The 26,796-nt window shown below is 40.5% G+C and overlaps 3 protein-coding genes across 9 annotated transcripts in view; 2 read left to right on the plus strand and 1 right to left on the minus strand.

Annotated features, from left to right (window-relative positions):
* The window catches only part of arhgap32b (Rho GTPase activating protein 32b), a 114,962-nt gene extending 98,526 nt beyond the window's left edge, over window positions 1-16,436 (plus strand). For 5 of the 6 annotated variants that reach the window (XM_034311020.2, XM_026938380.3, XM_026938381.3 and 2 more), the window contains 11 exons: window positions 1,735-1,884; window positions 4,496-4,598; window positions 7,146-7,290; window positions 7,869-7,951; window positions 8,247-8,354; window positions 8,442-8,587; window positions 8,683-8,884; window positions 9,013-9,233; window positions 9,325-10,074; window positions 10,355-10,962; window positions 11,056-16,436. In XM_034311020.2, the coding sequence (XP_034166911.2) occupies window positions 1,735-1,884; window positions 4,496-4,598; window positions 7,146-7,290; window positions 7,869-7,951; window positions 8,247-8,354; window positions 8,442-8,587; window positions 8,683-8,884; window positions 9,013-9,233; window positions 9,325-10,074; window positions 10,355-10,962; window positions 11,056-13,263 (4,724 nt within the window). In that variant the 3' untranslated portion in view covers window positions 13,264-16,436. The remainder of the gene's footprint in view (window positions 1-1,734; window positions 1,885-4,495; window positions 4,599-7,145; window positions 7,291-7,868; window positions 7,952-8,246; window positions 8,355-8,441; window positions 8,588-8,682; window positions 8,885-9,012; window positions 9,234-9,324; window positions 10,075-10,354; window positions 10,963-11,055) is intronic. The other variant, XM_026938383.3, reaches the window with a different exon arrangement.
* Window positions 16,437-17,110: 674 nt separating this feature from the next.
* Window positions 17,111-18,555, minus strand: anapc13 (anaphase promoting complex subunit 13). Of its 2 annotated transcripts, none has more exons than XM_026938385.3 (3): window positions 18,421-18,555; window positions 18,210-18,316; window positions 17,111-17,348 (listed from the first exon to the last, which is right to left on the minus strand). In XM_026938385.3, the coding sequence occupies exons 2-3, from the start codon at window positions 18,306-18,308 to the stop codon at window positions 17,223-17,225; spliced, it is 225 nt and encodes a 74-aa protein (XP_026794186.1). In that variant the 5' UTR covers window positions 18,309-18,316; window positions 18,421-18,555; the 3' UTR covers window positions 17,111-17,222. The 2 variants fall into 2 exon arrangements, with proteins under 2 accessions (XP_026794186.1, XP_026794185.1); XM_026938384.3 differs by having other exon boundaries at window positions 18,210-18,335; window positions 18,421-18,535.
* Window positions 18,556-18,970: 415 nt separating this feature from the next.
* sc5d (sterol-C5-desaturase) lies at window positions 18,971-25,169 on the plus strand. Its single transcript, XM_026938727.3, has 5 exons — window positions 18,971-19,127; window positions 19,903-20,127; window positions 21,412-21,544; window positions 22,646-22,746; window positions 22,840-25,169. The coding sequence occupies exons 2-5, from the start codon at window positions 19,918-19,920 to the stop codon at window positions 23,251-23,253; spliced, it is 858 nt and encodes a 285-aa protein (XP_026794528.3). The 5' UTR covers window positions 18,971-19,127; window positions 19,903-19,917; the 3' UTR covers window positions 23,254-25,169.
* The last annotated feature ends 1,627 nt before the right edge of the window (window positions 25,170-26,796 follow it).

The following is a 26,796-nucleotide window of genomic DNA, read 5'->3' on the forward strand; positions in this document are numbered from 1 at the left end:
TCCTCCAGCTGCTCATGATCTCCATGTTTCCAGCAGCAGCTGATTTTTATGATTCAAACACCTTCCAGATCCGGACGGATCTTTGGATTATCCTTGAAATGCTTTCAGTATTCAAACAGAAATGCAGCCAAGAAGGCCTTATAGACAGAATTTGTTGATTGAGTGTCAAAAAGACATCTGTGATTGTGAGAATAAGGATTTTAAGAATTATTTTCACTCAGGTTTGAGTCCCAAACAGACTAGTTTGTGTTGAGTTTGGTTCTGATTCAGAAAGATTGTTTGTATTTTCTGTGGTATTTCTTTGTTCATTATTCCCCTGGTCCTTTTTTCCTCTGTTTACACAAAGTGTTTCTCATTTGTTTTATATGGCCCAGGCTGCAGGATTTAATATGCATGGCAATGACAGTCAGCACTTAACATGAGTGAATGCTGTAGAGCAGACTGGCTCGACTGAAGCCCAGCATTACTTCATTGCTGCTTCAACAATGAAATGAGTGCAAAGCTTTATTCACATATTAATGGGCCTAATGTTGAGAAATTGCAGCTTGGTGGTCAAACCATGTAGGTCATTTGATGACTGAGCCCCTGAGAGCAGTAGTGTTGGAGTATTTGTTAGGCAGGACGTAGGATTTTGCAGTGTGAAATACTGGCTCTTCATGCTCGTCTGGCACAATATGACGTTACATTATGAATTCAGAGAGTGAGAAGTGGACCACTCCACCCAGTATTGCTTTGCCAGCTGAACAATAGCTAACTAATGCCCAAACATTATGAAAGTGGAAGTATGAAGTGTCCCCATTCGAGAAATTTGGATCCACCATTAGCTGATTGCGCTAATAGCTGAGCTGCCTTTTGTTAGGCTTTGCTAGCAAGGTGTCACTAGAGGATTTGAGAAATTATTGCTTGTCAGAACAACAAAGACTGGAGTGTATGCTGTATTCTTTATTCTCTCTTACCCCAAGCTTTTATAAATGTTTATTTCGGTCCCATTGTAGATGAAGGATTTATGATTCTGAAATATAGAATAATATTTTGTAATTATTGGCCATAGGAAAAATCAGTCATTTATTATCAGAATTTGTGTATTTTTTTATATTTTATAAATATGGAAAATATTTTTGTGGTAACACCATGTAAACTGATTCTCATGTGATGATGGTGAATTTGAGAACAGGCTGCTCCATGGCTAAAATTCCCTGCAGCACCAAAGACTTGTTAAAGACAACATGTGTTTGTGAACAGTGCAGCAGTTTCCAGACTCGGCAAGGAGTACACAGTGCGTGACTGATTCATGTCTGTCCTGTATGTCGAAGTTATGACCTTTGTTATTGGATGTTTAATAAATGTTTAAACGATTTTATGACATGAAATGTCATTTAGTAGTCATACTTTTGCTAGTTAGTGAGCTTAATTAAAGCTAGCAGACAAAGCTGTGGTGATATCTTGCTATCACACAGGAGAAAAATATAACCGCAGGTTAAAATTTGTGATAGAACAATTATTTATATATATCATAGTAACAGTGTAATTCATTGACTTGGTGCAGGCCATCAGGATTTTTTAGTTCAATTTGAAACAATTACCTTTGGAGTGTTTTATACATACATTTTGAGATATTTTTTCACTGGTTGCTGGTTAATTAATTTTAATGCATTTGCTGTTTGCTGTTGATTAAGTGAACATGAATGTTGTCTGGTAAATAATAGTATTTAATAGTCTCAAACTGTCCTTCAGTATCCAAGAAGCACGGGAAGTTGATCACGTTCCTGCGCACCTTCATGAAGTCCCGGCCCACAAAGCAGAAGCTGAAGCAGCGAGGGATCCTCAGAGAGAGGGTGTTCGGCTGTGACCTGGGAGAGCACCTCCTCAACTCCGGCCACGATGGTGAGTCCTTAAAGCCCTTTTTTTCTTACTCACTCCTTGGGTTAAATAGAGGCCACGGTGTCCGTCTTATGAAGGCCTTGGCTGGTTTCCAGCTTTGGTTTGTAAATGCTGTCTGTGTGGCCTGAAGAAACACTAAACGACCCCCAGCAAACGTGCTGGCTGCGCCTGCTTGGCTCAGTTGCCACAGCAACCTACGGCTTAAGAGGGTGTAAAGGTCAGCTTGAATTGGTTAGGAAGGCAGTGTCTGGAGATTTCTCTTCCACTGATTCAAAGCTCCCTGGCAGCCATCAACACTACTCTGTTTGTTTGACTCCAAAATCCACCTTGAGCTATTGCCGGTTGCTTTCAAACAGCGCCACACAATTTGGGTTGGCTTCTCAAACATGATTACAGTTCAAGGGTAAAAAATGCTGGTTGATATTTGGGTAATAATTGATAAAACACATTTTATAAATTATTTTATTACCAAAACCAGAAATTTTTTCTCAAGAGATCCGTTTGTTCTTAGAAAAATATTTTCAGTATTTTGAAATTCTATTGCTCATTATCAGATTTGGGTTCCAAAAATTGTGAGATTACTCTCACGTCAATGTGTTCTGACTTTATAGTGCTTCAGTGTTTACCCTTCACAACTCTTAAGAATATCTTTGCTCTGTGTGTGTGTAAAAGGGTGACTAGTCCCATATTCTGATCTTATAGAACGATGACCCTGAACTCACTGAATGATTAGTGTGAGAAAATAACACCAGCTCATTATTGTTACCGTCTGCATTTTGGTATTTTGGTACATTTTGGTAAAATGTACTCTCTACATTTTTCACAGATCCGTTCATAATTGAAGTAGAATGGCTTTATATATTTAAGACTAGACTTCCCTTTCATCATTCTAATTAAGAGCCCTCAACAATGTATGCATTTTACAGTGTTTACACCAGGTCCAAGAGAATGCAACATTCTTATCCTTATGGGTATGTATGTGGTGGCTCAGAAGCGGTTTTATCCTGCCTGAGAATTTTCAGCTGCACCGTCAGGAATTCTGCTGAACAGCTGCTTCTGAGACAGCCTGAGTCTCACTCATCACAAGGATCATTTCTTCTAGGAAACAGGAGGCCAAGGCAGGGATGTCTATCTTCCCTGACATTGCTTGACTAAATTGTTGCAAGGTTAAGTAGGAGGCCTACAATCTGTCTGGGTCCACCAGGCATTGTTAGAAAAAGGCACCCAGTTTTTAAACTGGACTGATTAATTGGATAATCATATAAGGATAGCATTCTTTGCCTCTCACATTTAGTCACCCAGTGGTCTATGTATTTCTTCTGTGAAAGCTGAAAGAATGACCTTCCTCATTTACAGACATATCCAAACCAATACACCCTAAAATCATTCTATACACACCTTAAGTGCACAGTTAAACGTAGTCTACAACTGTACAAGGGTTGTTGTGATGTTGCCCGAAACCAAGCAGTTACTGTTACCATCCCAAAGTTGATTATTAATAACTTTGTGATTTGTATTGGAAGTTAAAAAATGATACCACAGCGTGGTTGAATGCCCGAATCAGATTGGGCAGAAGGTGTGCGTTATTTTGATATGAAAGCAGAAAGTAGTTCCTGCTGTAACATTAATGAAAGTTTAATATTAATGCACTCTTCTAACACGTTATTGTTTCTATAGTAACTGCTCATACACAGGGACTTGTACAGCAGACGCTCCACATATTCTACGACTAATAAGTGGATTAAAAAAAACAAAGTAAATCCTATAATCGTTGATGTAGTGACTTTTTTGTTAGAAGACATTTATTTAACATTTATGGAAGGAGTCTCTGGTTGTAAGCGCTTCGTGTCAAATTTATGAGTGCAGGAAAGTCTTGAGGACAGAGGAGTTTACACTTTCCGGGTTCTCTGTAAAATGACAAGCTGCGTTTTTTGAGAGAGGGGGTGAGAGCGAGCGATCTGATGAGAGAGAAAGTGAGAAGAAAGAGTAAGGCTGATGAGGGAATGACTGTTTATTGACTGTTTACTGACTATAACATAAGTGAGAACAGGAACTAACTTGTCCATCGGACGTTCCACAACATTAAATCTAACTATAAACCGTTAGCATGTGCGACATTTCGTACATTAATAAATTTAACATTGCAATAAAAAAAATTGGCAACACCCGTGGTATAACGACATTCGAATTGCAGAATTCAACAGCACTGTGGTGTAAATAGTTGTACTACTTTGCTGTGCTACTGTTTATGTTAGTGATCTTTGTTCCCTGTAACTAGTATTGCTATTTTTGTGTATTACCATCCTGACCTGAAAGATCATGCATCATGTGTATTTTACTGCCCCTCCTGCTGAGTACTTGCGCTCATTTTAATGCTTATATCACTGTTGGCTCCTTTAACTCAGTGCTCTGAGCTTGGATTGTATTCTGCCTCTCTTGTATATCACTTTGAATAAAAGCATTTGCCAAATGAACAAATGCAAATGTACATTGTTTCAGATACTGTCACAGATACTGTCTGTTTGTATTTGTAAGGGTATATTGTAGTTTCCAGTAACTGAACTAAAATGTATTGAAACACATGGTGTGACTAACTAGTAATCTCAATCTTTAGTCCCCCAGGTGCTTAAGAGCTGCACAGAGTTCATTGAGAAGCATGGAATTGTGGATGGAATGTATCGGCTCTCTGGGATTGCATCCAATATCCAGAAATTGCGGTATGTGTGAGAAAGTAATACACTGACATGAAAATCAAGGAAAAAAGAGTACTAGTGTACATTTATTATAGAGAGTTTTATATTAAAGTTGTTGCCAATAAAATGTCTGGTGGAAATATTTTTAAGAATTGAGTTCTCTGGGGATATGGATCCTAAGAAATAAATCAATTATCTACAGAAGTCTTAGGCACATGCAAAGAAATGCTGTAGAGCAAAGATGCCTTAAAAAATAATGACATTTAATGTTTCTACATTAAAAAATTTCTAAACTCTGCTTTAAAAAAAAGAAAATAGCAATCTCAGGTACAATTTCTGCATTTTTAAGGAAATTAGCTGTAGGTTTTACTGAGCATCTTGCAGAACCAGCCACAGTTCTTCTGGAGACTTTGACTGTCTCACTTGCTTCTTATATGTGCAGCAAAACCCCACAGCCTTCATTATGTCTCTTCATTATGTTAGGTCTCTAACATAATATGGTCCTTTTTTACTACAAATATTTATCTTTAACATTTAATTTTGTGCTGGAAAACTAATTTTTGGAAATCTAAAATGTTTTTTTTTTTTACTGACTCGATAATGTAGAAGTCATAAAATAAAAATTTGTAACAAAGTATATATATATGTATGTATGTACACACTGCTCAAGTCATAGCATCAAGTCAGTTAAACTCCTGGGATATTGATCTGGTCAGTTAAGTAGCAGAGGGAGTTGTTAATCAGTTTCAGCTGCTTTGGTGTTAATGAAATTAACAACAGGTGCACTAGATGGGCAACAATGAGACGACCCCCAAAACAGAAATGGTTTTACAGGTGGAGGCCACTGACATTTTTTTCCCTACTCATCTTTTCTGACTGTTTTTCACTAGTTTTGCATTTGGCTAGGGTTAGTGTCACTACTGGTAGCATGAGGCGATACCTGGACCCTACAGAGGTTGCACAGGCAGTCCAACTCCTCCAGGATAGCACAACAATATGTGCCACTGCCAGAAGGTTTGCTGTGTCTCCCAGCACAGTCTCAAGAGCATGGAGGAGATTCCAGGAGACAGACAGTTACTCTAGGATAGCTGGACAGGGCCGTAGAAGGTCCTTAACCCATCAGCAGGACCGGTATCTGCTCTTTTGTGCAATGAGAACAGTATGAGCACTGCCAGAGCCCTACAAAATGACCTCCAGCAGGCCACTGGTGTGAATGTCTCTGACCAAACAATCAGAAACAGACTTCATGAGGGTGGCCTGAGGGCCCGACGTCCTCTAGTGGGCCCTGTGTTCACTGCCCGGCACTGTGGAGCTCGATTGGCATTTGCCATTGAACACCAGAATTGGCAGGTCCGCCACTGGCGCTCTGTGCTTTTCACAGATGAGAGCAGGTTCACCCTGAGCACATGTGACAGACGTGAAAGGGTCTGGAGAAGCCGTGGAGAACGTTATGCTGCCTGTAACATCGTTCAGCATGACCGGTTTGGTGGTGGGTCAGTGATGGTCTGGGGAGGCATATCCATGGAGGGACGCACAGACCTCTACAGGCTAGACAATGGCACCCTGAGTGCCTTTAGGTATCGGGATGAAATCCTTGGAACCATTGTCAGGCCTTACGCTGGTGCAGTGGGTCCTGGGTTCCTCCTGGTGCACGACAATGCCTGGCCTCATGTGGCAAGAGTATGCAGGCAGTTCCCTGGAGGATGAAGGAATTGATACCATTGAATGGCCCCCACGCTCGCCTGACCTAAATCCAATAGAACACCTCTGGGACGTTATGTTTCGGTCCATCCGATGCCGCCAGGTTGCACCTCAGACTGTCCAGGAGATCAGTGATGCCCTGGTCCAGATCTGGGAGGAAATACCCCAGGACACCATCCGTCGTCTCATTAGGAGCATGCCCCGACGTTGTCAGGCACACATACAAGCACGTGGGGGCCATACAAACTACTGAGTACCAATTTGAGTTGCTGCAATGAAATTTCGGCAAAATGGACTAGCCTGCTGCATCATTTTTTCATTTTGATTTTCGGGGTGTTTTTGAATTCAGCCCTCTGTAGGTTGATAATTTTCATTTCCATCAAACGATATGGCATCCTTTCATTCCTAACACATTACCCAGTCCATATCAGTATAGATATCCAGCATGATATTTTTCCCCATTGAGATCTGATGTTTTTCAAAGTGTTCCTTTAATTTTTTTGAGCAGTGTATATATACAGAAAACCCCCCCATCCACTTAACCGTTTCACTTGACCGGCGTTGACCATGGTCTGAAAAAATTAAGTAGAAAATTCCAGAAATAGAGTAAACATTCTTAATTTAATTGTGCGCTGTTCTGAGTAACGTGATGAAATCTCGTGCAGTCCCGCACGTGACGTTAATCATCCTTTTGTCCAGCGTATCCACGCTGTATACGGAGCCATTTTATATACATATAGTATATAGTGTTCACTACTATCCGCGGTTTAAGTATTGTTTTAGGTTTTATTTATTACTGCAAGTATTTGATATAAACCTTCCATTAATTTGTGTGTAATGGTTGTTGTGATGTTTTTCTTTCTTCTTTAGGCATGAATTTGATTCAGAGCAGATCCCAGATCTGACCAAAGATGTTTACATCCAGGATATCCACTGCGTGGGCTCACTGTGCAAGCTCTATTTCCGAGAGCTGCCTAACCCACTGCTCACCTACCAACTTTATGAGAAATTCTCGGTAAGCCCTTCTTAAATGGGGATAACAGCTCACACTTTCACACATAAATGCTTGCAGCTTAATAGAGAGTGTGGTCTGGGAGCAAGAAAGTGCATCTATACATAACTGCTTTTGAACCCTGTGTGAGTTAACATCTTGGTATGATAAGAGCTGCAATAATCAATGTAAATGTAAATAAACCATGTAAAACGGTAATGGTCTCTGTATTGATGCTTGTGTCACTGATTTACTTACGCAAAATGTTGGGCTTTTTATATTTTTAAACACAGGGCATATTCAGAGTAGTACAAAACATTTACATCTCTAGAAAATAAAACTGAAAATAAAACAGGCAGGGGTAAGTAAACCACAAAAGTTTCTGTGGTTGCTATGACAGCATTCACACAGAGATGACCATTAGAGGTGGGGTTGAGTCTTTTGCTTTGTGCACTTGGCACAGCAGAGCGATGTGAAAGTTGCAGCTAGTGTGGGCTGGGCATGACTCATGTGGGTGAGACAGGGTGATGATTCTGTTAAAAACATTACTGGACAACAGTGACATTAATTTGTCTCCCCTTAATTTTGTCCCCCCTGTTTAGGAGGCAGTTTCAGCAGCTACAGATGAGGAGAGGCTAATCAAAATACATGATGTCATCCAGCAGCTGCCTCCTCCGCATTACAGGTTTGAAGAATGGGTACAGTGCCCCCTACAGGCTGTGCTGACACATTTCTTCTGCTTCATTTACTTAAATTTAGAAATAATAATATTAATACTTTGTAATATGTTTCCAATATAGATGTTGGAGGACATTTTTAGAGGCTTGAACCCTAGGTATAGCCACAGAGTTGTGTAGTTTTAAAGTTGTTAGAAATAATACATAAATTAGATTCCTTAATATAGTAGAATACCAGGTTTATGGGGTATGAACTTATAAATCAGATGATGAATTAATTGTAATTAAACTATCTGTTTTTAGGACCTTGGAGTTTCTGATGAGGCATTTGTCACGGTTAGCAGCATTTAGCTATGTGACCAACATGCACACTAAGAATTTGGCCATCGTTTGGGCCCCCAACCTACTGAGGTAAGCTTTCATAATGTTTTTAAGGATTTTGTAGAGTTTATATCAAGTTGATTTTTTTTATTTAACTGCTCATTCATTTGTAATCAGGTCTAAGCAGATAGAGTCTGCATGCTTCAGTGGAACAGCTGCCTTCATGGAGGTACGAATACAGTCAGTTGTGGTTGAGTTCATCCTGAACCACGTGGATGTTCTCTTCAGCCCTAAGCTGAGTTCACTGATCAGAGAAGGAGCTGGTATGTATGAATAAAGATGATTCCCCACATTTTTAACTGAATTAGCAAATTACTAAATGATGTTGTGTTCCTGTTCTTTGTCTCTGCCTCTGTAGGTCACAACTCTTTGTCTCGTCCTAAATCCCTGCTAGTACCTTCACCTTCCACCAAGCTGCTTACATTAGAGGAAGCTCAGGCACGCACACAAGCCCAAATCAACTCTCCTGTTACTGCAGATAGCAAGTATATTGAAGTGGGAGAAGGACCTGCTGCCTTACAGGGCAAATTCCACACAGTCATTGAGTTCCCTACTGAAAGGTATGCTGAATTACTGTTAAAATAATAATAAATGTCTTAAAATATTTTTCTTCTGTAAGGTGTATTTTTGGTGTGATCATATGTTCTGCAAGTGTTAATGTATATTATGCTATTCACTTTTTGTACAGAAAAAGGCAACCTATTAAATCAAAGAAGTCACCAGTTGGCAGTTGGCGGTCATTTTTTAACCTTGGCAAGTCTTCCTCTACGTCTAAGCGCAAACTGCACCGGAACCCAAGTGAACCTAATGAACTCAAAGCCATGGCATTAGGAGGAAGCAGAGGAGATACTGGCACTCTTCGATCTGCGAAGAGTGAGGAGTCTCTCAGTTCATTGCACAATGTTGAAGGTAATTGAATAGTGCAGTTGCAAAGTGTTTTTTTCCCATGTCTGTTATAACCCTAGGAGTGTCTAAGGTTATGTCTGTTGTTTAATCCTAGGAGAGTCTAAAGTGTACCGGCCCCGCAGGCCACGCTCCAGTAGTGACGCCCTCTCCACATCCTTTAATGGTGACCTGATGGACAGCCGACAGCACTGCAATTCTTATGATAACATAGATCATGGAGACAGTGAAGGGGATGATGGCCCAATCTGTGTGCCAGCTCTTATTTCCCCACCACGCTCCACTGATGATGTGGATTTGAGCCCCCCTGACATTGGCATGGCCACTTTGGACTTTGACCCTATGTCTTTCCAATGCAGCCTGCCCTTGGCAGAGAGCTCCGCCATTTCTGCTGACACTGAAGCTGTAAGTCTCAAGAGGAGTCCTTGCAGTGCCAGTGACTCAGAGCCAGTCTCGCCTGTCAGACCGAAGATTACTAGCCTTCAGCAGTCTCCTGATCTCAGTCCAGCCTTTAGAAGTGCTTCTAACTCTTCTGAGAAAATTATATTCCAGCCTTCTGAGAGCTGTGAAATGTTTGCAGTGTTGCCACCATTACGTATATCTCAATCTACTGATACCTCCATAGTTAGTAAAGGATCAGAGAGCCCTGAGCATCAGCCATCTCCAACTTCTCCTCCACCTCTCCAGGATTCTCCAGCCAAAATTAGCCTATTGTCTTTTAAATCCACTGATTTGCCTCTAAGTGAAGCTATTCAGCTAGAGCTTCTCTCCAAATCTGTTTCATGTGAGAATAATGAGGCATTAGGGATAGATGCATTACAACAAATCAGTGCTCAGGAACAAGCAGGTAAGAATGGTCAAATTTGACAGTTGATTTGAATTCCTTTTGTTACACAATTTTGATACTGTTACCAAGTTATAATTCAATAGGATTTTTGTTGATAAAGTGACTGCATTGTTTTCAGGTTTAGTTTGCCCACTTTTTGCCTTTAACACTGCATGACTGCCCTAGAAGTAAATAGAAAGTAGATAGTGCTCACACATAACAGCCACCCTTTGTCTTCCTACTCTTGGGGATTAGCTTACTTCTCCTCAACTTTAGTACCCTTTGTTTTATTGTTCCGTAGGAGCTGTAGCTCTGGACTCACCAAACAGCACTGCTCCAGTCAGCTCTGTGTCTCTACTTCCTCCTCCTCCCCAACCAAAGAACACTGCCCGCATGCTGGCTTTAGCATTAGCTGAATCTGCTCAGCAGGCTACCTTTCTATCTCAGAGGGAATCCTCCGAACCTCCCACACCTGTTTCACCCCTCAGGTCACAGGAGTTTCTGGAAACCCTTGACTGGCCACCCCCTCCCACCCTTAAACAGCAGACTTCCCAAGAAGAAACAGCAGATGTGCCACAATTTCCTGCTCCTTCCTCTTCATCTGCTTCCTGCACCCCAACTGAAACACTAACCCAGTCCACCAGCATGCATCTCATCATAGATGACAGTGAAAAGTCTCCCAGTATGTCTGGAAATAGAGAGGATACTGTCAGTTCGGTGGCTTCCAGCAAAGTTGCTTCTCCTAGCCAACCTGTTCAACTTTCCCCCACACATAACAGTCCAGAGAGGCAGCAGCCTTCCGTTGGGCAGACACCAGCCAGCACTGAAACCTGCAGCACCACCACAGCTACCACCACATACACCACTAGTAGAAAGGAACTTGTAGTCACACCGCAACCAAGTTCTATGGTGAGATTTTAGATGATCTTATCATCATATATTTAGCATAAGGAAATATACAGTTTTTTTTTAATAAATAATGTACTATGCTTAATTTTTTAGGTTCAGAGTCCTGAAAGTGTTTTGCCAGCACCAACCACAAAATCCCTGGAACAGCCAGTAGCTGTTCTCCAGCCTCAGCGTAAGATACAGGTTCAGTTACAACCTCAACCACAGCTTCATTCTCAGTGTCAGCCTCAAACGCAGTCCAAGAATCAGCCTAATGCACGAGTTGCGCCTACAACAGCAACATCCCCAGAGCTGTCTGGAGAGAGACCTTGGGAATCTATAAAGCCTGTAAATCTTCGAATGGAAAGTGTTAGCCATCATCAAACTCATGGGACCACACCACCACCACCACCCCCTGTTCGCTCAATTGAAAGTAAACTAGCAGCAGCAGCTCTGTGTAAAACTGAAGCTGCCAATGCAGCTCCTTATCATGCTATGTTGGGAGAGGGATCTATGCCCCCATCACTGGATGACACACTCCCAAAGCCTCATCCATCACAACGCAAGTCTTCCGTTCATCTGTCAGCTTATGTTTACCACTCTAAAGGAGAGACAGGCGTAATAGAGCCCACTGGAGAGGCCTATTACCATCAAAGACCTACCCCTGCTGGGCCATCATCCATGGGTTGTCATTACCGGCCTGACAGTGTGCCCCCTCATCTATCATATGTATCTAAGTCAGAGCCTCAGATTCCTTACAGAGCCCATGGCGATGGTCGCTACAATACAATTGGACCAAGGTCCTTCCACCAGTCAATGAAATCTCGTGAAGCAATGAGGGGTGAATATATTTCCCCAGGATCACTGCACCGCAGCCATGGCTACAGCTCAATAGATGGACATGCCGCATATCCAACAATTCGCCGGGTGCACTCTCTACATGTCCCACCCACTGCCATCCGGTCTGCGCCAGTAACTAGAACAGAGGTTCCTCCAGATGATGATCTCTATTACTATCAGCGCCCAGTCTACCACTGCAAGTCTTACCAACAGCCCTCACAAGCGGAATATCATGTCACTCAACTGCAACCTTACTTTGAGAATGGAAGAGTCCAGTACCGGTACAGCCCTTACTCTGGCACTCACCCTCTTGATGTTCCCTACTATGATGTGGATCCTTATGGTACTGTTCGTTTACGCCATTACCACTCATTCAGTAGTCGTGACGCTGGTCCTCACCTCAGCAGGTCAGGGGCCAAATCAGGTGGCTATCACTACTTGTCACGGCATGCCATTCCTGTGAAAGAGCATACAATTGTAAGTAGGGACATGCCTCCCTACCATGGCCCAAAAGGAGCTGTTTACTATGCTTGGGATCCAGAGGAAGCAGAAAGGCTACGGATGCATTCTATTCGCAGAGAAAGTCGGGCCAGGCAAAAGGTGAAAGGCCCCATCATGTCGCAGTATGACAACGTGGGGCCCTACATGCCAGGGGATATTGGGGGATTAGAAGTGCTACACCTGCGCAGTAAGTCTGATCCTGGTAAAGCTGTGTTAGTCACTTCTGAAGGAAAAGATGGGAGATGCAGTGTAACTCCTGGACCTCAGCATGTCTCCAGACACCTGATGTCGGACCCAGACGTTCTCATGTATATGGAAACCGAGAAACACTGCCAGGGAAATGGAATGGGAGAAAGAGTTGCTGCACCAAAACAAAGCAGCTCCAGGACCTATCAGTCCACCCATTCACATCTGTCACAACCTCCCCCACGAAGCATGCCACATCTATCAGAAGGTAGCCATCTTGAGTCCAAGTGTGACCCAGGAGACAATCAGATGAGCAGTAAACACTGGCAGGATCACCCAGACAGCAAAAGCTACCAAGCTCGATATGATCGCCCAGATCCAGAGCGGCATATAGGAAGGGTCAAAACCAATAGCAGCAGTGAAGATGACCAGAAGACGGCCCCCGTGAAGCCTGTTCCCCCTCCCAAACCAGAGAGATCTCATAGTGTTAGAGAACGGCATCACTACAACCAAACTAATCATCCTCCCTCACAGGACTCTTTTTCTCACCAACCGCATGGACAGAGACAAAGTACTGTTACTCAACAATCTCACTATGATAATCTGGACGATTATCATCCAGTACCTCATTCACAAACCCCATTGCCAAACCGCAGTGGTTCGAGCTTGTACAGTGCCCCTGGGTACTCAGCTTCACACACTAATCGCGCATACTCCACTGCCTTGGGACAGGGTGCTTTTATCCGAGCTGAGCTTGCCATGCAGAGGCCCGAAGCAGAGATTAATGCAGAGTAAAAAGGATGTGTAATAACAGACTAATACGTTGAGATTTAAAATGTTGACAACAGTTTCAAAAAGTTCAGCAGCCTCTGCAGGACAGTGGACTGTTATGACTTTATCCATTTAATTTCCTCTCATTTTGTAATGTGTAAAATGTGTAAAGACTTTTTTATGGAACTGAATGTACCACGATTTCTTCAGTAGAGTAAAAAAGCCACATTGTGACATTAAGAAACGTGGAGGTCATCCTGTAAATATTGTATGTGATTGACAAATGGTACAATTACCTGAACCAGAAAAGTAATGTATATCAGAAAAAATACTACTGGTTATAAGGGATTTTTTTATGTTCTGTTTTGTTATATTAGAATCACTTGGGCTTGGGTTTGATTTTGGGATAAAGGTTTGCATTTTAGAAATGCATGTAATCTATCTCTTACAGAACAGTTCTGTGTACCTTGATATTCATTGTGTACTTTAAATGTTACAGTAACGGTGGAGGAGAATGTCTGTGTTAACATCTTACCCTCTCACTACTCTGTGTACACGACTAGGCAGTACGTTAACCTGTACTTCTCTGCCTTTGGGTTGGAGACCGAAAATGTGCAATCTCATCATTTGTTCTCCAACTGTGCCATATAATATTACTATTATACTATATATATATATATAAATATATATGTATTTTTGCTATAAATTCAATTCAACAGACTAGATTTTAATGGTAAGGTTAGTGTGTGAAGGACCAAATGATGAATGAGGTTTTGTAGTTGAGGAAGCATTCCTGCAGCTTGCTTGGTTAATGAATAAGGTTAAGAGTGCCAGTGGGTTGACCAGTGAGCCTTGTCTTTCTCCCACTTCAGAAACAAAAGGCAAGGAAAAACATGTTCCTGACTGTATGTCTGTGAAGGGTTTCAGTGATCCAGGTTAATGAATGTGTAGTGGTAAGCGCATGGAGGGAGTTGTAGTATGATCTTGTGGACGTTTCACCACTCATCTAAAGAGCTTCATCAGTTCTACTGAGTAGCTGAAAATTTCCCAGTTTTAAACCTCTAATGATCACACAACACTGGCAGGTCTAGAGGTGTAAATTGGTGTGAGCCAGCAGTTGATCACAACTCTCAGGTGATGAGCGCAGAGGTGCCAACATTTACAGTTTTGCCATAGAATTTATTTTTGACCCCTTGGTACAGCAGCATAGGAGACATCTAAAAACTACTGATCTGCTTTGCTATTTCAGATAAAAGCAGCGGTCATTCCAAATGCAAATAAAAGCCACTTCATTAAAGGAGAAAGAATACGAGACGTGAATGGATGCGACTGCAGGACTCTGGTCGGTATGAAAAACAGAGGAGCTACTTATTATTAAGAAGAGGTCACACTGGACTTTTGCTTTGCTGTTTTACAGTTTCACTGGTACACACATGTGGGGAAAATTAACCGTCTTTCCCAATGACATTGGCTAAGGTGTTTTTTTTGTGTGTGGTCAAATTCTCTGTCTACTGGGATAGTGGTGTTAGCAATGTTGGCACCTTTATAAGAAGAATGTCTTCAAAATTATCCTACCAGCTTATTTGCCTTTCCTACCTTTAGACTTAGTTATAGGATTATGATTACAGAGGCTAGCAGCTGAAAACTGAAATGTAACACAATTATTTAGACACATTTTCAAACCAGCACCTTGATGAAATATTTTCTCCAACTGATATGTTTCATGTAGACATCTTTTAAGGCAAAATTTTCCATTGAGACCCTTTGCTGAAATGGTCTGTTCATGTATTTTACTTGTATCAGTTGTGCTTTACATGTATTTCAGAGCACATGGTCTGTGTGAGATAGGAAAGTCTCATTTCTCAAAGATAAATATAAATCTTATACACATAAAGAAAAGGGAAGCTGAGGTTGTGTTGGTCACACCAGATGCATGTTTATATTTTGTTTAAATGTTGTAAAGGTGCAAAGGAATTTTTGCATAACGTTGTGTTTTAATCTGTAATTCACTTTAATGGGGTCAGAACGAACACTACAAGCGACCTTTTACACGACATGCTTATGATTATAAGAGGTATTGCCCTGTCTCTTGTATCACACTTTCGTCAGGTCTCGCCAATAGTCTTATTAAGTGTTTTTTCATTGTTATGGGCACTTTTATGATTGAAATTAACCTGCCTTGTTTTTTTTCTGTTGGTTTTTTTTTTTAGACTGTGAAAAAGATGGTTGGGTGACTAGAAAAATGCTAAATAAAAGCTTATGTATAGCATTCTTTATGGGACTAATTTGAAAAATATGTTTAGATTGCTGCAGTAATGACTGCAGCTGGAACCTTTCCCTGGAGCTGAGATGTCAGAGCCTGATTCAGCCTGACCCTCTGTGTCCTGTAGATGTTGGTGTGTAAGTGATTATCACTGTAGAGTTTGTTCACTGCAAAACAAATTCTGCTATTACAGCATTCTTCTGAGCTATACAGAAAATCCACCCACAGACATTAATGTCACGTGTTGTTAGTGTATATACACATTCCCCCATATTATCCATAAATCTCTTCAGGTTTTCTTAGGCTAAAATCTGTTTTGATGAAGTTGGATCATAGATGCATTGCTATAGAACATTAAATTGGACGAACTTAAAATTCTCCAGATCCTTGATTTGAGCAGTATAGTGTTATTTTAACAACCACAAATAAATCACACAACGCTCAGTCCTTCTCGAGTTACAGAGCGATTTTATTCTTCTGTTCATTTTCTTCACATTTACACAGCAGAGTAGGTTTACGTTTGCACTTCCCAGTGCCTTTAACAATCTGGCTTTACACAAGCTTTTATTGAGTTTAACTGTCCAGGGAATGTTTCAAACACTAAATCATCCATCCATTTTCCGTACCGCTTATCCTACACAGGGTCGCAGAGGAACCTGGAGCCTATCCCAGGGAACTCGGGGCACAAGGCGGGGGACACTCTGGACAGGGTGCCAACCCATCACAGAGCACATTAAATCATCCAGTTTAGTGTTATTTTTTCCCCACAGAAAGGAAGGAAGTCATACATTCTGCTTAATTCAAATGGACAAAGTTAGCAAACCACTTTATATACTGTATATACTTCACTCTTTTTTTACAAAATGTCTCAAAGAGCCAGGCGCTACTCTCTCCCCGTTTCTCCCCATTTATAGAAAAATAATTAACAATAGGGTGGTGTGATGCGGATGTGAAATTGACCATCCTGTGAAAGGTTCACGATGTTCCTATAATACCACATCCTGAAGACTTTTATTCCTCAAATAACCAGCAATTTGATTACAATTTTTTATTCATTAAAGAATGTCACATCATATATTTTTTATCCATTCATAGTTACATTTAATGTTGCCGAACATCCACAGAAACAATGTTAATTCCTGTTGTCTCTTATGTTAACAGTGATTATAAATAGATGTGTGCAGACTGGCCAGAGGTGAATACTGTCACTGGTGCTTTTGCTGAATTCTTTTAAGAAACGGTTGGAGCTCAGAACACAGTCCAATATGCAAATATCTACAGCAGGTGTGTGTAGAGTTTGGAGGAATTTCCCATTTACATATTCATAGAAACTAGGTATTTCTTGATCAGTGAAGTATAGGTGCATTAGTGCCTTTTCCTATTGCCTCATGCATTTGTCTAATCAATACTTCAAGCAGTTGTCTTTTAAATATAGGGAAAATATATGGTCTTCCAAACAAATTGGCTGATTTTAGGAACATTTCCATGTTGATATCATTATCAATTTAATAGTGTAATTTAAGAAGCTAAGGGTAATGTACATGTTCCTTCAGAAAACTGACAAGTGAGACTTTTTAAGTTTCTAAATTCAAGTAAAAACATTACATGTTGGCATTTACAGATCTAAGTTTTATTAGACCAGTGAATGAATGAACAGTAGCACACAGTAAAACTCAACAACTTGCATTCAACCTGATAATAGAAAATTACACCTAATCAGTTATGTCCCAGTACTTGGAGTATTTTCATGCAAACTTTGTAGAGCCAAGTCAGACCACTTCATTTCTTGCTCTTTGACAGACTCTGTGGATCCTCCATTATCCTGCTCTGCTTCTGGAAGTTCACTCTAAAGAAAGATCGAAACAGGAAATCACAAGCCACTGTTATCAGAGTTCATATATTTATTACTCAGCTCATACACTATATGGCCAAACGTTTGTGGACACCTGATCATAACACCCCCTTTGCTGTTATAATAACCTCCACTCTTTTGGGAAGACTTTCCACTAGATTTTGTAGCATGGCTGTGGGGATTTTTGCTCATTCAGCAACAAAGCAGTATTAAGGTCAGGCACTGATTTCAGGTAAGAAGGCGTAGGGTGCAGTCAGCGTTGTAGATCAGCCAGTGTTCAGTGGGGTTGAGGTCAGGTCGCTGTGCAGGACACTCGAGTTCTTGTACTCCATGTCTTCATACACCATGTCTTCATGGAGCTCGCTTTGTGCACAGAAGCACTGTCATGCAGGAACAGGTTTGGGCCTCTTAGTTCCAGAGAAGGGATTTGAAGACAACTTTGTGGCAACGGTTTGGGGACGGTCCACATATGGGTGTGATCCTCCACAAGCTTTTGGCCATATAGTGTAGTTATTAACCCGTTTGACTTATTAATTGAATGGGTTTAATTTAAACCTTGACAACTAAAATAATAATAATAATAATATTTGAGTCTAATGCGTTCTGTTGTTGGAAACTTCAGGAATAAAAGTTGTGTGACTTATATAAGTAGCCATAATATAACTCTACACATTTTAATAATGAGCTTAATATTGTTGAATAGATTATGTTTATTAAATAAATGTGACTAAGGGGTCAGTGATGTTTATTTGACAGTTAGAGATCTCTGGTTTAAAGGATCACAGTAAACGCAGTAAATGGTCGTGTGTGAGCTTTGCACTGATGCTGAGTGTTTGCAGAGAGCTGTGAAGTTACCAGAGGAATCGTTACATCCTCGTAGGGCAGCCGGTCTTCCCTCCAGGCATCATCAGTCAGATCCAGCACTCTGCCGTCCCTCTGAACCTCACTGTCCATCAGCCGAGCTGTGAGCAAACCGCCACACTGTAATTACACCGACAACAGCTTTACAGAGACACCATCAGCAGCACTGCTTATGTACACGTGTCACTATAAAACATCCACGCACCTTTTACACCTACACAGAAAGAAGCACGCAAAAAATCTCCCCCTAGTCTCGCCCAAGCAAAAGCCACCTAGCAAGCGTTATTTACCCACCCGTATTCAGAAAAATAAATAAATAAATAAAGCGTCCTGCGCTACGATTGGCTAATCACGCTCAGCCCTGCGGGAATGTGAATTGACTAGCCAATCCCAGCACAGAGAGGGCGGGGTTTGTACAAATACGGGTGGGATTGCAGCTTTATGTCAGGTCGCTTTCTGATGACGTATTTTCCGCTCTCTTGTTCAGGTGACTGTTTTCGCCATTATTATTATTATTATTATTATTATTGTTGTTGTTGTTGTTATGTTATTACAGTGTTACAGTGCACATTAAACAAAATAAATGTGCGAGAGCAAAATAAAGAACAGAACAATGAAACTCGTAGTATAAAAGTAGGCATTGTTGCTATTTTAGCACAACTACATATTACATATTGAACCTTATTTTCGGGTCAAGGCTAGCTTTCACAGATCCATACTTACAATGCTCCTTTAAATGTCTCCTAGCATCCGTAACGCCATGAGCAGATCGTGTCTTTGGCCAATCAAAGCTAAGCAAGGCGGCTACGTCATGCGGAAGTGTCGCGCTATTGGCTGCCTGTGCGTGCTGTAGAGACTCGAGCGTGTGTACAGAGAGCAGCAGTGACTGAAGTCCAGCGCTGAGCTGAGCAGGTAGGACAGTTTTTGATTACTTCTCTGTCTGGATAAATACTTTAGATATATTTCAGATTATGATTTTAAAACCGTTCACACGTATATTTTAAACAGTATAAATATAAATGATACCACAGCAAGTCCAGGTACATATCACTGCGTTCTCGTTTCTATAGCAACAGCTAACTCACAGAGCCTTGCATGCTCTGCACTAATACATGTTGTTGTTTGTTGATATGGTGAAGTTTTCTGTAAAGAGAGGTTTATTTAACATTTTTAGAAGGACCCTCCAGTGTCAGTGCTTTGCAACAGTCAGGTAAAGCTGTAACTTGAAGTTTTCTGACATAGGAAAGGTCTTATTAACTTAAAGAGAGAAAAATAAGAGGCTGGTGAGAGAATCTCTGTTTCTAACTGCTATAACATAAATGATAACAGGAACTAACATGTGTCATGGATGTTCCATAACATTAAACATAACTATAAACAGATTTAAATGAAAAAAAAGCATGTACAATTCTTAAAGAAATAAAAGTATTGTTGTGGTATAAGAGGAATAAAACACATCTGGCTGGCTGTGAATATAGCAGAATAATGAACTTCAGGATGGTAACAGTTCATTTCAGGCTGCATCACACCAGAACTCTTTAAAAATTAAGAGGCATCCCTTTTAATCTGTAGTTGGATAATATTCTTATTACCATATATATTATTTTCTCTTTATGAAACAAAATGTAACTTCCTGTAACGAACATTTATTCTGCTTCTTATAAAGTTCTTCTGTGCTCTTGTTCAGGTCACAGGATCAAGCATGGACCTGGTACTGAATTTTGCAGACTCTCATTTCTTCACTCCGTATGTGTACCCGACCTCCTGGCCTGAAGATGAGCCTCTGCGACAGATCATCGGGCTGCTGGTGGTCACCAACCTCGGCGCTGCAGTTTTGTATCTTGGCCTGGGAGCTTTAAGCTACTACTTCATCTTTGACCACAATTTAATGAAACACCCTCAGTTTTTAGAGGTCACTGCATTATTATTTTTCTTTTGTAGATCAAATAATGTGCAAATAACACATCATGAGCTTATGGAGCTGAAGTCTAGCATGAATTATCAATAGACATTGTCACAAAACAGCTTTACAGAAATGCAGCTGTAGATTTTTATTTAGATCTCTAATGAGCAAGCCAGAAGTGACAGTGGCGAGGAAAAGCTCCTTGAGACAACATTAAGGGAAGAAACCTTGAGAATTGAACCCATCCTCTTCTGGGTGACAGCAGATGTTTGGATTATAAATCATTGTATACTATAAAGTCAGACAGTACTAAGTGTGTTGACAGGATGTTCAGTACGAGCACCGAGTTCTTTGTGATTACTGCAGAAGTTCTAGGTACAAATCTATCCAAGTGAAATTTTCCACAGAAGACTGTTTTTTAGGAGTGTAAATCTTTAGGGTGTCCAGGTGGCACCATCCACAGCAGCAGAAAGTGAATCTCAAGTGCAGAAATTCCAAGCTGAAATAGCATCAGGATGAATCAGGCGGGTCTGCAGGGCGAGAGGAGTCACAGCAGTAGAAGAGTGTCAGGATCTGGCTCTGGCATCACATCAACTTCTGACTGTTGCTCATATTAGATTCTGATTTTATCGTAGTGTTGTTTTGAAGCAGGATGTTTAATAGCCACAATTTTAACTGACTAGAGTAACCTCACAGCAGTTGATCTCCCTTTTGTTGAAGGCATTTCCCCACCACCTGAGAAGAATCAGCATCTAACATTCAATCTCCCAGCATGTCTGCTTCACACTGAAATGCTGTAGCCAGTATAATCTCTTGCCATCAGACCAGCCAGCAGAGATAGAGCAGGTGTATGCCTTACTCTCCGTTCCCTGTCTCTCCGACAGCCGGCATAGTATTACAAATAAACCATATCTTCCATAGAGCAATGTGTTGCTGATCTTTACAGCAAAGGTCCTGGGGAATCTCTGCAGTGAGAAATCTGTGACCTAAGACTAGGCTCTCAGCCCCGCCTCTAGCACCACCTCCACCAGTGCAAATGGACTACCGAAGGACCTCCGATGACTAGATGTTAGTTAGGTCAGGTGTTTTAGAATCCAGAACTGACATTGAGAATGAACACTCATCTGAGAATGAGCCAGTACCCAAATATATCTGTTCAAAGGTGGTTATGTGGCCTTGGACTACAGTCAGTAATTATAGACCTACATAGTGACCTCTGTGAGTGTCTTCATTTCCATATACATGCTGAAATTGTTACTGTTTATTTCATTTCTTGTTTCTTGTCTCCAACAGAACCAGGTGAGACGTGAAATAAAGTATGCAATGACATCTTTGCCATGGATCAGCATTCCCACAGTTGCACTGTTCTTTGCTGAAGTACGAGGCTACAGCAAGCTCTACGACAGTGTCAGTGAATCTCCACTGGGTAAGTCTCTCTCTCTCTCTCTCTCTCTCTCTTTCTCTCTCTCTTTCTCTCTCTCTGTCCGTCTGTGTGTGTGTGTGTGTTTGTGTGTGTGTGTCTGTGTGTGTCCTTGTGGGGACATTTGACTGGTCCCCATGAGGATAACATTTTTTTTTGTTGTTGTTGTTTTAAACTGCAGCTTTTATTTATAAAACCAAAAGTCAAAAAGGTTTCATTTTAGTTACTGAGGTTAAGGTTAGGGTTGGGTTAATAAATATGTCAATGAGAGGTCCTCACAAGGATAGTAAGACAAATTTCTGTGTTTATATCTATGTTATGCTTCTACTCTGCACTTTGTGCTTTATCTCTGTGCCATGACTGATAGCCAGTGTGAGATAACCCGAGTATCTCTGTATCTTTGTATTCTAAACATTTAAGCCAAATAGTTTGAGACAATACCAGTACTGATATTTCTCTTCATATACGTCTTTGAATTTTTATTACTCTTTATTATTCTTCCACAGTCCAAAGCATTAAACATATAACATACAGCCTTTCAAGCTTTGGCTTGTGTATATGTTTGAGTTTTATAAACTTTACACTTAAGATTAAAGTTTGAAACTGTCTTACTGCAATATGCTGGTGGTTCATGCATTAATTTAAAGTTTTATCTCCACCTCCACTTATGTGTCACTTCTCCCACTTTAACGGTTAAAATCACAGCCAAGCTATGGACGATTATGAATGATCAGTGAATGTCTGCGTTATGCAGTGTGGGTGGAGCTAATCTTAGTATACATATCAACACACTTAGTTTTATTGGCATAGCAGGATGGAAGTCTTGGACAGATGGATGTTAGACAGGTTCATGCTCATTGGAATTCTGCAGTTTTTGTCTTATTAACTTAAAAAAAAGTGGCTGGTATGGAAACAACACTTTATAGCTGTTATAATGTAAGTGATAAGAGGTACTAATTTGTATCACAAAATTTAACATTTCATCTAGGAAATTTATTTTTATTAATATACACTTTTTAATAATAATAATAATTATTGTTAAATACATTACTCTGGTTATTAGACTCTTCAATATTTCTAGCTCATTTTCACTTTCCTGTAATTCAGGCTGGCCAGGACTGATCTTTAGCATGTTCTCCTTCCTCTTTTTCACCGATATGTGCATCTACTGGATTCACCGATTCCTGCATCACAAGCTGATCTATAAGGTAGTTGTCAGATGTGTATATTTTCTGATTGAGACAGATGTGAAAATGAACCTTTATAACAATTTCATTCCAATTCCTCTAAATTGGTTTCAGCATTTCCATAAACCTCACCACATCTGGAAGATCCCGACTCCGTTCGCCAGCCACGCTTTCCACCCCATAGATGGCTTTCTTCAGGGACTGCCCTACCACATCTACCCTTTCCTCTTCCCCCTGCACAAAGTACTCTACCTGGGCCTCTATGTGTTTGTTAACATATGGACCATCTCCATTCATGATGGTGACTACCGGGTCCCACAGCTGCTGGAGAAATTCATCAACGGAGCTGCACATCACACTGATCACCATCTGTTCTTCGACTATAACTACGGTCAGTATTTCACGCTGTGGGATCGCCTCGGAGGCTCGTACAGGCATCCGTCAGCTCTGATGGGGAAAGGGCCGCTTGAGTGCATCAGGAACCTAAAGAGTTCTTTAATGGGGCATGCTAACGGTAAAGAAGAGTAGATCGCCAGCATCGTAACATTGTTCCTTCATAAACATTGATATCCTTAAACAAGCTTTTATTGTGTAAGGCATGTCTTTTGCATCAAAGTAATGTGCTCTTAATCTTCTAGAGCAGGGGTTCTCAAATGTTTTGCAGCCGTTTAACTGTAAAAAAAAAAATCTATGAATTGGATTCAAACTTTGCACTCTCAGAGCACATTTTTATTAAATCTGCCATAAGGTTTATTATTGCAGGCCTACATGTTTTTGGGTTACAGATGTTTTTCTTTAAACCCATTAAATTCAAGCAACCAGGAAAATATTCTATTAACTTTAACTTAACTTGGATATGCTTCACAGACCCTTTTGGGGATCCGTTTTTAAGAACCAAGGCTCTAGATAAATCCCTGAGCTTGAAAAGCAGTATATATTGTTGAGGAGCCTTTCATTAATTCCATTTTTTTTTTCAGTATATTGCCAAACATGTGCACTTTGAAAGTACAACACTGAGGATAACTAAATAATTTATTCCTTGCCAATGTCCTTTGCACATTAAAATAATAGATATTGTGTGCTGCATAAAAGCAGGCTTTTATTAGTTAGAGGAACAGTTCAGCCAAAAGTGAAATTTACATAGTTTACCCTTTATCCTAAATGTAGTTCTTCTTTAGTTTTACACTAAAGAATGCTGCTTATGAAGATGCTGCTGCTAACAATTAAGGCACATTTTTAGCCACAGGTTTAGCATCATACAATCTGCAAACATTAATCATAACATGTTAAAGTCCAAATAGATAATTTGACTCTAATACCATTTGTACATACACTATATGGCCAAAAGTGTGTGGACACCTGACCATCACACGCATATGTGGGTCTTCCCCAAACTGTTGCCACAATGTTGGAAGCACACAGTTGTATGAACGTCTTTGTATGCTGCAGCATTAAGATTTCCCTTCACTGGAACTAAGTGACCCAAACCTGTTCCAGCATGACAATGCTCCTTTGCACAAAGCGAGCTCCATGAAGACATGGTGTGCCAAGGTTGAGTGGAAGAACTCGAGTGTCCTGCACAGAGCCCTGACCTCAGCCCCAATGAACACCTTTGGAATGAACTGAAATGCTGACTGCACCCCAGTCCTCCTCACCCAACATCGGTGCCTGACCTCACTAATGCTCTTGTGGCTGAATGGACACAAATCTCCACAGTCACACTTCAGAATCTAGTGGAAAGCCTTCCCAGAAGAGTGGAGGTTATTATAGCAGCAAAGAGGGGACTAAATCTGGAATGAAAAAAAGCACAAGTGAGTGTTTTTTGCCCATATAGTGTACGTAGTTTTATAAAAAAACAGAAAAAATAACATACAAATCAATTTGTGACTAATACTAAGCAAATCACTTCTTTTTAATAATCAGCCTTTTCAGAAAATGCATCAAGTCTCTTTGAGATACTGAAAAACTCATCACAGTTGGAGATGAGTGTGTGGTGATTTAGGTAAATGATGCTAAACTGGTAGCTACAGGCTTCCATTACTTGTTAGCAACATTAGTCTCATAGCTCCAGTGCAAAACTAAAAAGCAAACATAAGACACCAATCATGACATCACCATGTCTTGGCTGATGGAGTACATTTGTGATGAGAGGAAAATTGTTGAAATTGGTCATTTTTGCCCAAATTATAACAATAACTATTTTGCACTTTCTCACAGGTGACATTTCTGATGCTTGTGTATTTCAACATATTCAACTGAATTTCTCACCTTAATGTGCATGTGGGCTTCTCATTAATCTTTCTTCATCCTGTAAAAAAATGCTACAAATAGCTGAACAGCCTTTTTCTCTTTTTGATAAAGAATTAAAATTTGAGTGTGTGAATGAGTGAAGAATTTCAGAACAATAAAATTTATATTGCCAATAAAAAGCTAATTTCTATGGATTATATTGCTCATGGTGTCATTAATGATAATGACAACTGAAGAATTGCAATTTGCTTCAGAGGTAAATTGCAATTGAAGTATTGACATCCCCTTTCCAGAAAGCCCATCACCTCTGGTGAAATATGCCTTGTTGGTAGCCTTATAAGTTAAAGGTGTAATCTGAGCTAATTTCTGTGCCAGAAAAGTGTAAACAGACATGAAGACACGGAAGAAAATAGTCCTATCCATTGCATTTCAATATTTCAATCACTTTTTTTTCTGTTTTCTTTGAAATAATGTTATTATTATAAATCTAGAAACACTTTAGACAGCATAAACTGCACTGTTAATGTTGAACATTCTATTATTTCCTCCATTTCGGTGTTTTCTCTTTGTAGCACTATAACAGTGTGTTTGTTCTTCTGTAAAATGGACAGTAGAGGGTGCTGTGGAATCAAGTATTTTTTCAGTGTCTGACTCAATCTGCACGTCTTCAGATCCACGTCTTTTTTCTTTCAGGGAAACCTTTCAGTTTTGAATGCGTGTATGTTTGCTCTTGTTAATCGACCTCAGAATAACATGTTCAACATGTCTGTTCCCTCCTGCTGCTTCAGATTTAAGCAGCCTTTTTTTGGCACCATTTTAATTAAAGCGCTTCACCGAAAATTGCATTTTTTTTATATTGTACATATGTGCCTTAAGAGATAAATAAAGGCATAATCAGATGAGCTGTGTTTTTAATTGTTCGAATAAAACCAGCAAGATAACAGCTGCGACAATCACCATAAGCCAAATGAAAACATCCAGGCTGCTTAATTTGTATCTATGGCAACAGGTCTCGACTCCCGACACTTCACAAAGGCTCGGAACGCATTTACATAGAAACAGCAGACTGAATCAACACGACTCTCCTGGGGGACGGCTGTACAGTCTGACAGGCACTTGAGTTTTGTGATACAATTGGCACAATTTGCACAAGTCCATCACTTGATCGAGAATGACCTCGTCAACGTTTTACCATTGTGTCGCACAGACACCTGGGTTTGAACAGGCTCTTAATCGTGAGCACAAACAGCTGTGCACAGTTTACATGAGAGTTTCACTTTGGCTGTAGTTGAGGCAGAAAATGCTGTCTAACAATGCTCAGACTCATCACACCACATCGCCAGCTGACGTTATTAGAACATGCATCAAGACTCTTCTCTGTCCTGGAATAAACTTCCCCTGGCTGTCTGAACAGCTGAGTCACTGGCTGTCTCCAAATGAAGACTGAAGACCTACCTCTTCACTGAACAAAGGAAAATTCCACCCTGAAGCACAATAAATATGTTTATATTGAAATATTTGTGATGTGCTTATAGATGATGATGCTAAATTGCTGGTGGTGCTGTATTTTCATTACTAGCATGAGAATGTAGCGGTTGTCTGCCTTGCTGACGTCACGGGGGACACTGCTAGAGCAGTGGAGCACTTTTTTTTTAAACAGTTAGGTTTTTCTGGTAGCTTCTAAAAACAAAAGAGCTTCTTTTCTCAGCTTGTACTGTTTTTTTTGTCCTGTTTTTGTACCGACGCAGTGCACTAATGCTGCATTTGACTCACCTCAGAAGTACAAAGTGTGAACTTGAAATTACGTCAATTTTGACCTCC

The sequence above is a fragment of the Pangasianodon hypophthalmus genome, chromosome 15 (assembly GCF_027358585.1).
Source record: "Pangasianodon hypophthalmus isolate fPanHyp1 chromosome 15, fPanHyp1.pri, whole genome shotgun sequence".
NCBI classification, from domain to species: domain Eukaryota; kingdom Metazoa; phylum Chordata; class Actinopteri; order Siluriformes; family Pangasiidae; genus Pangasianodon; species Pangasianodon hypophthalmus.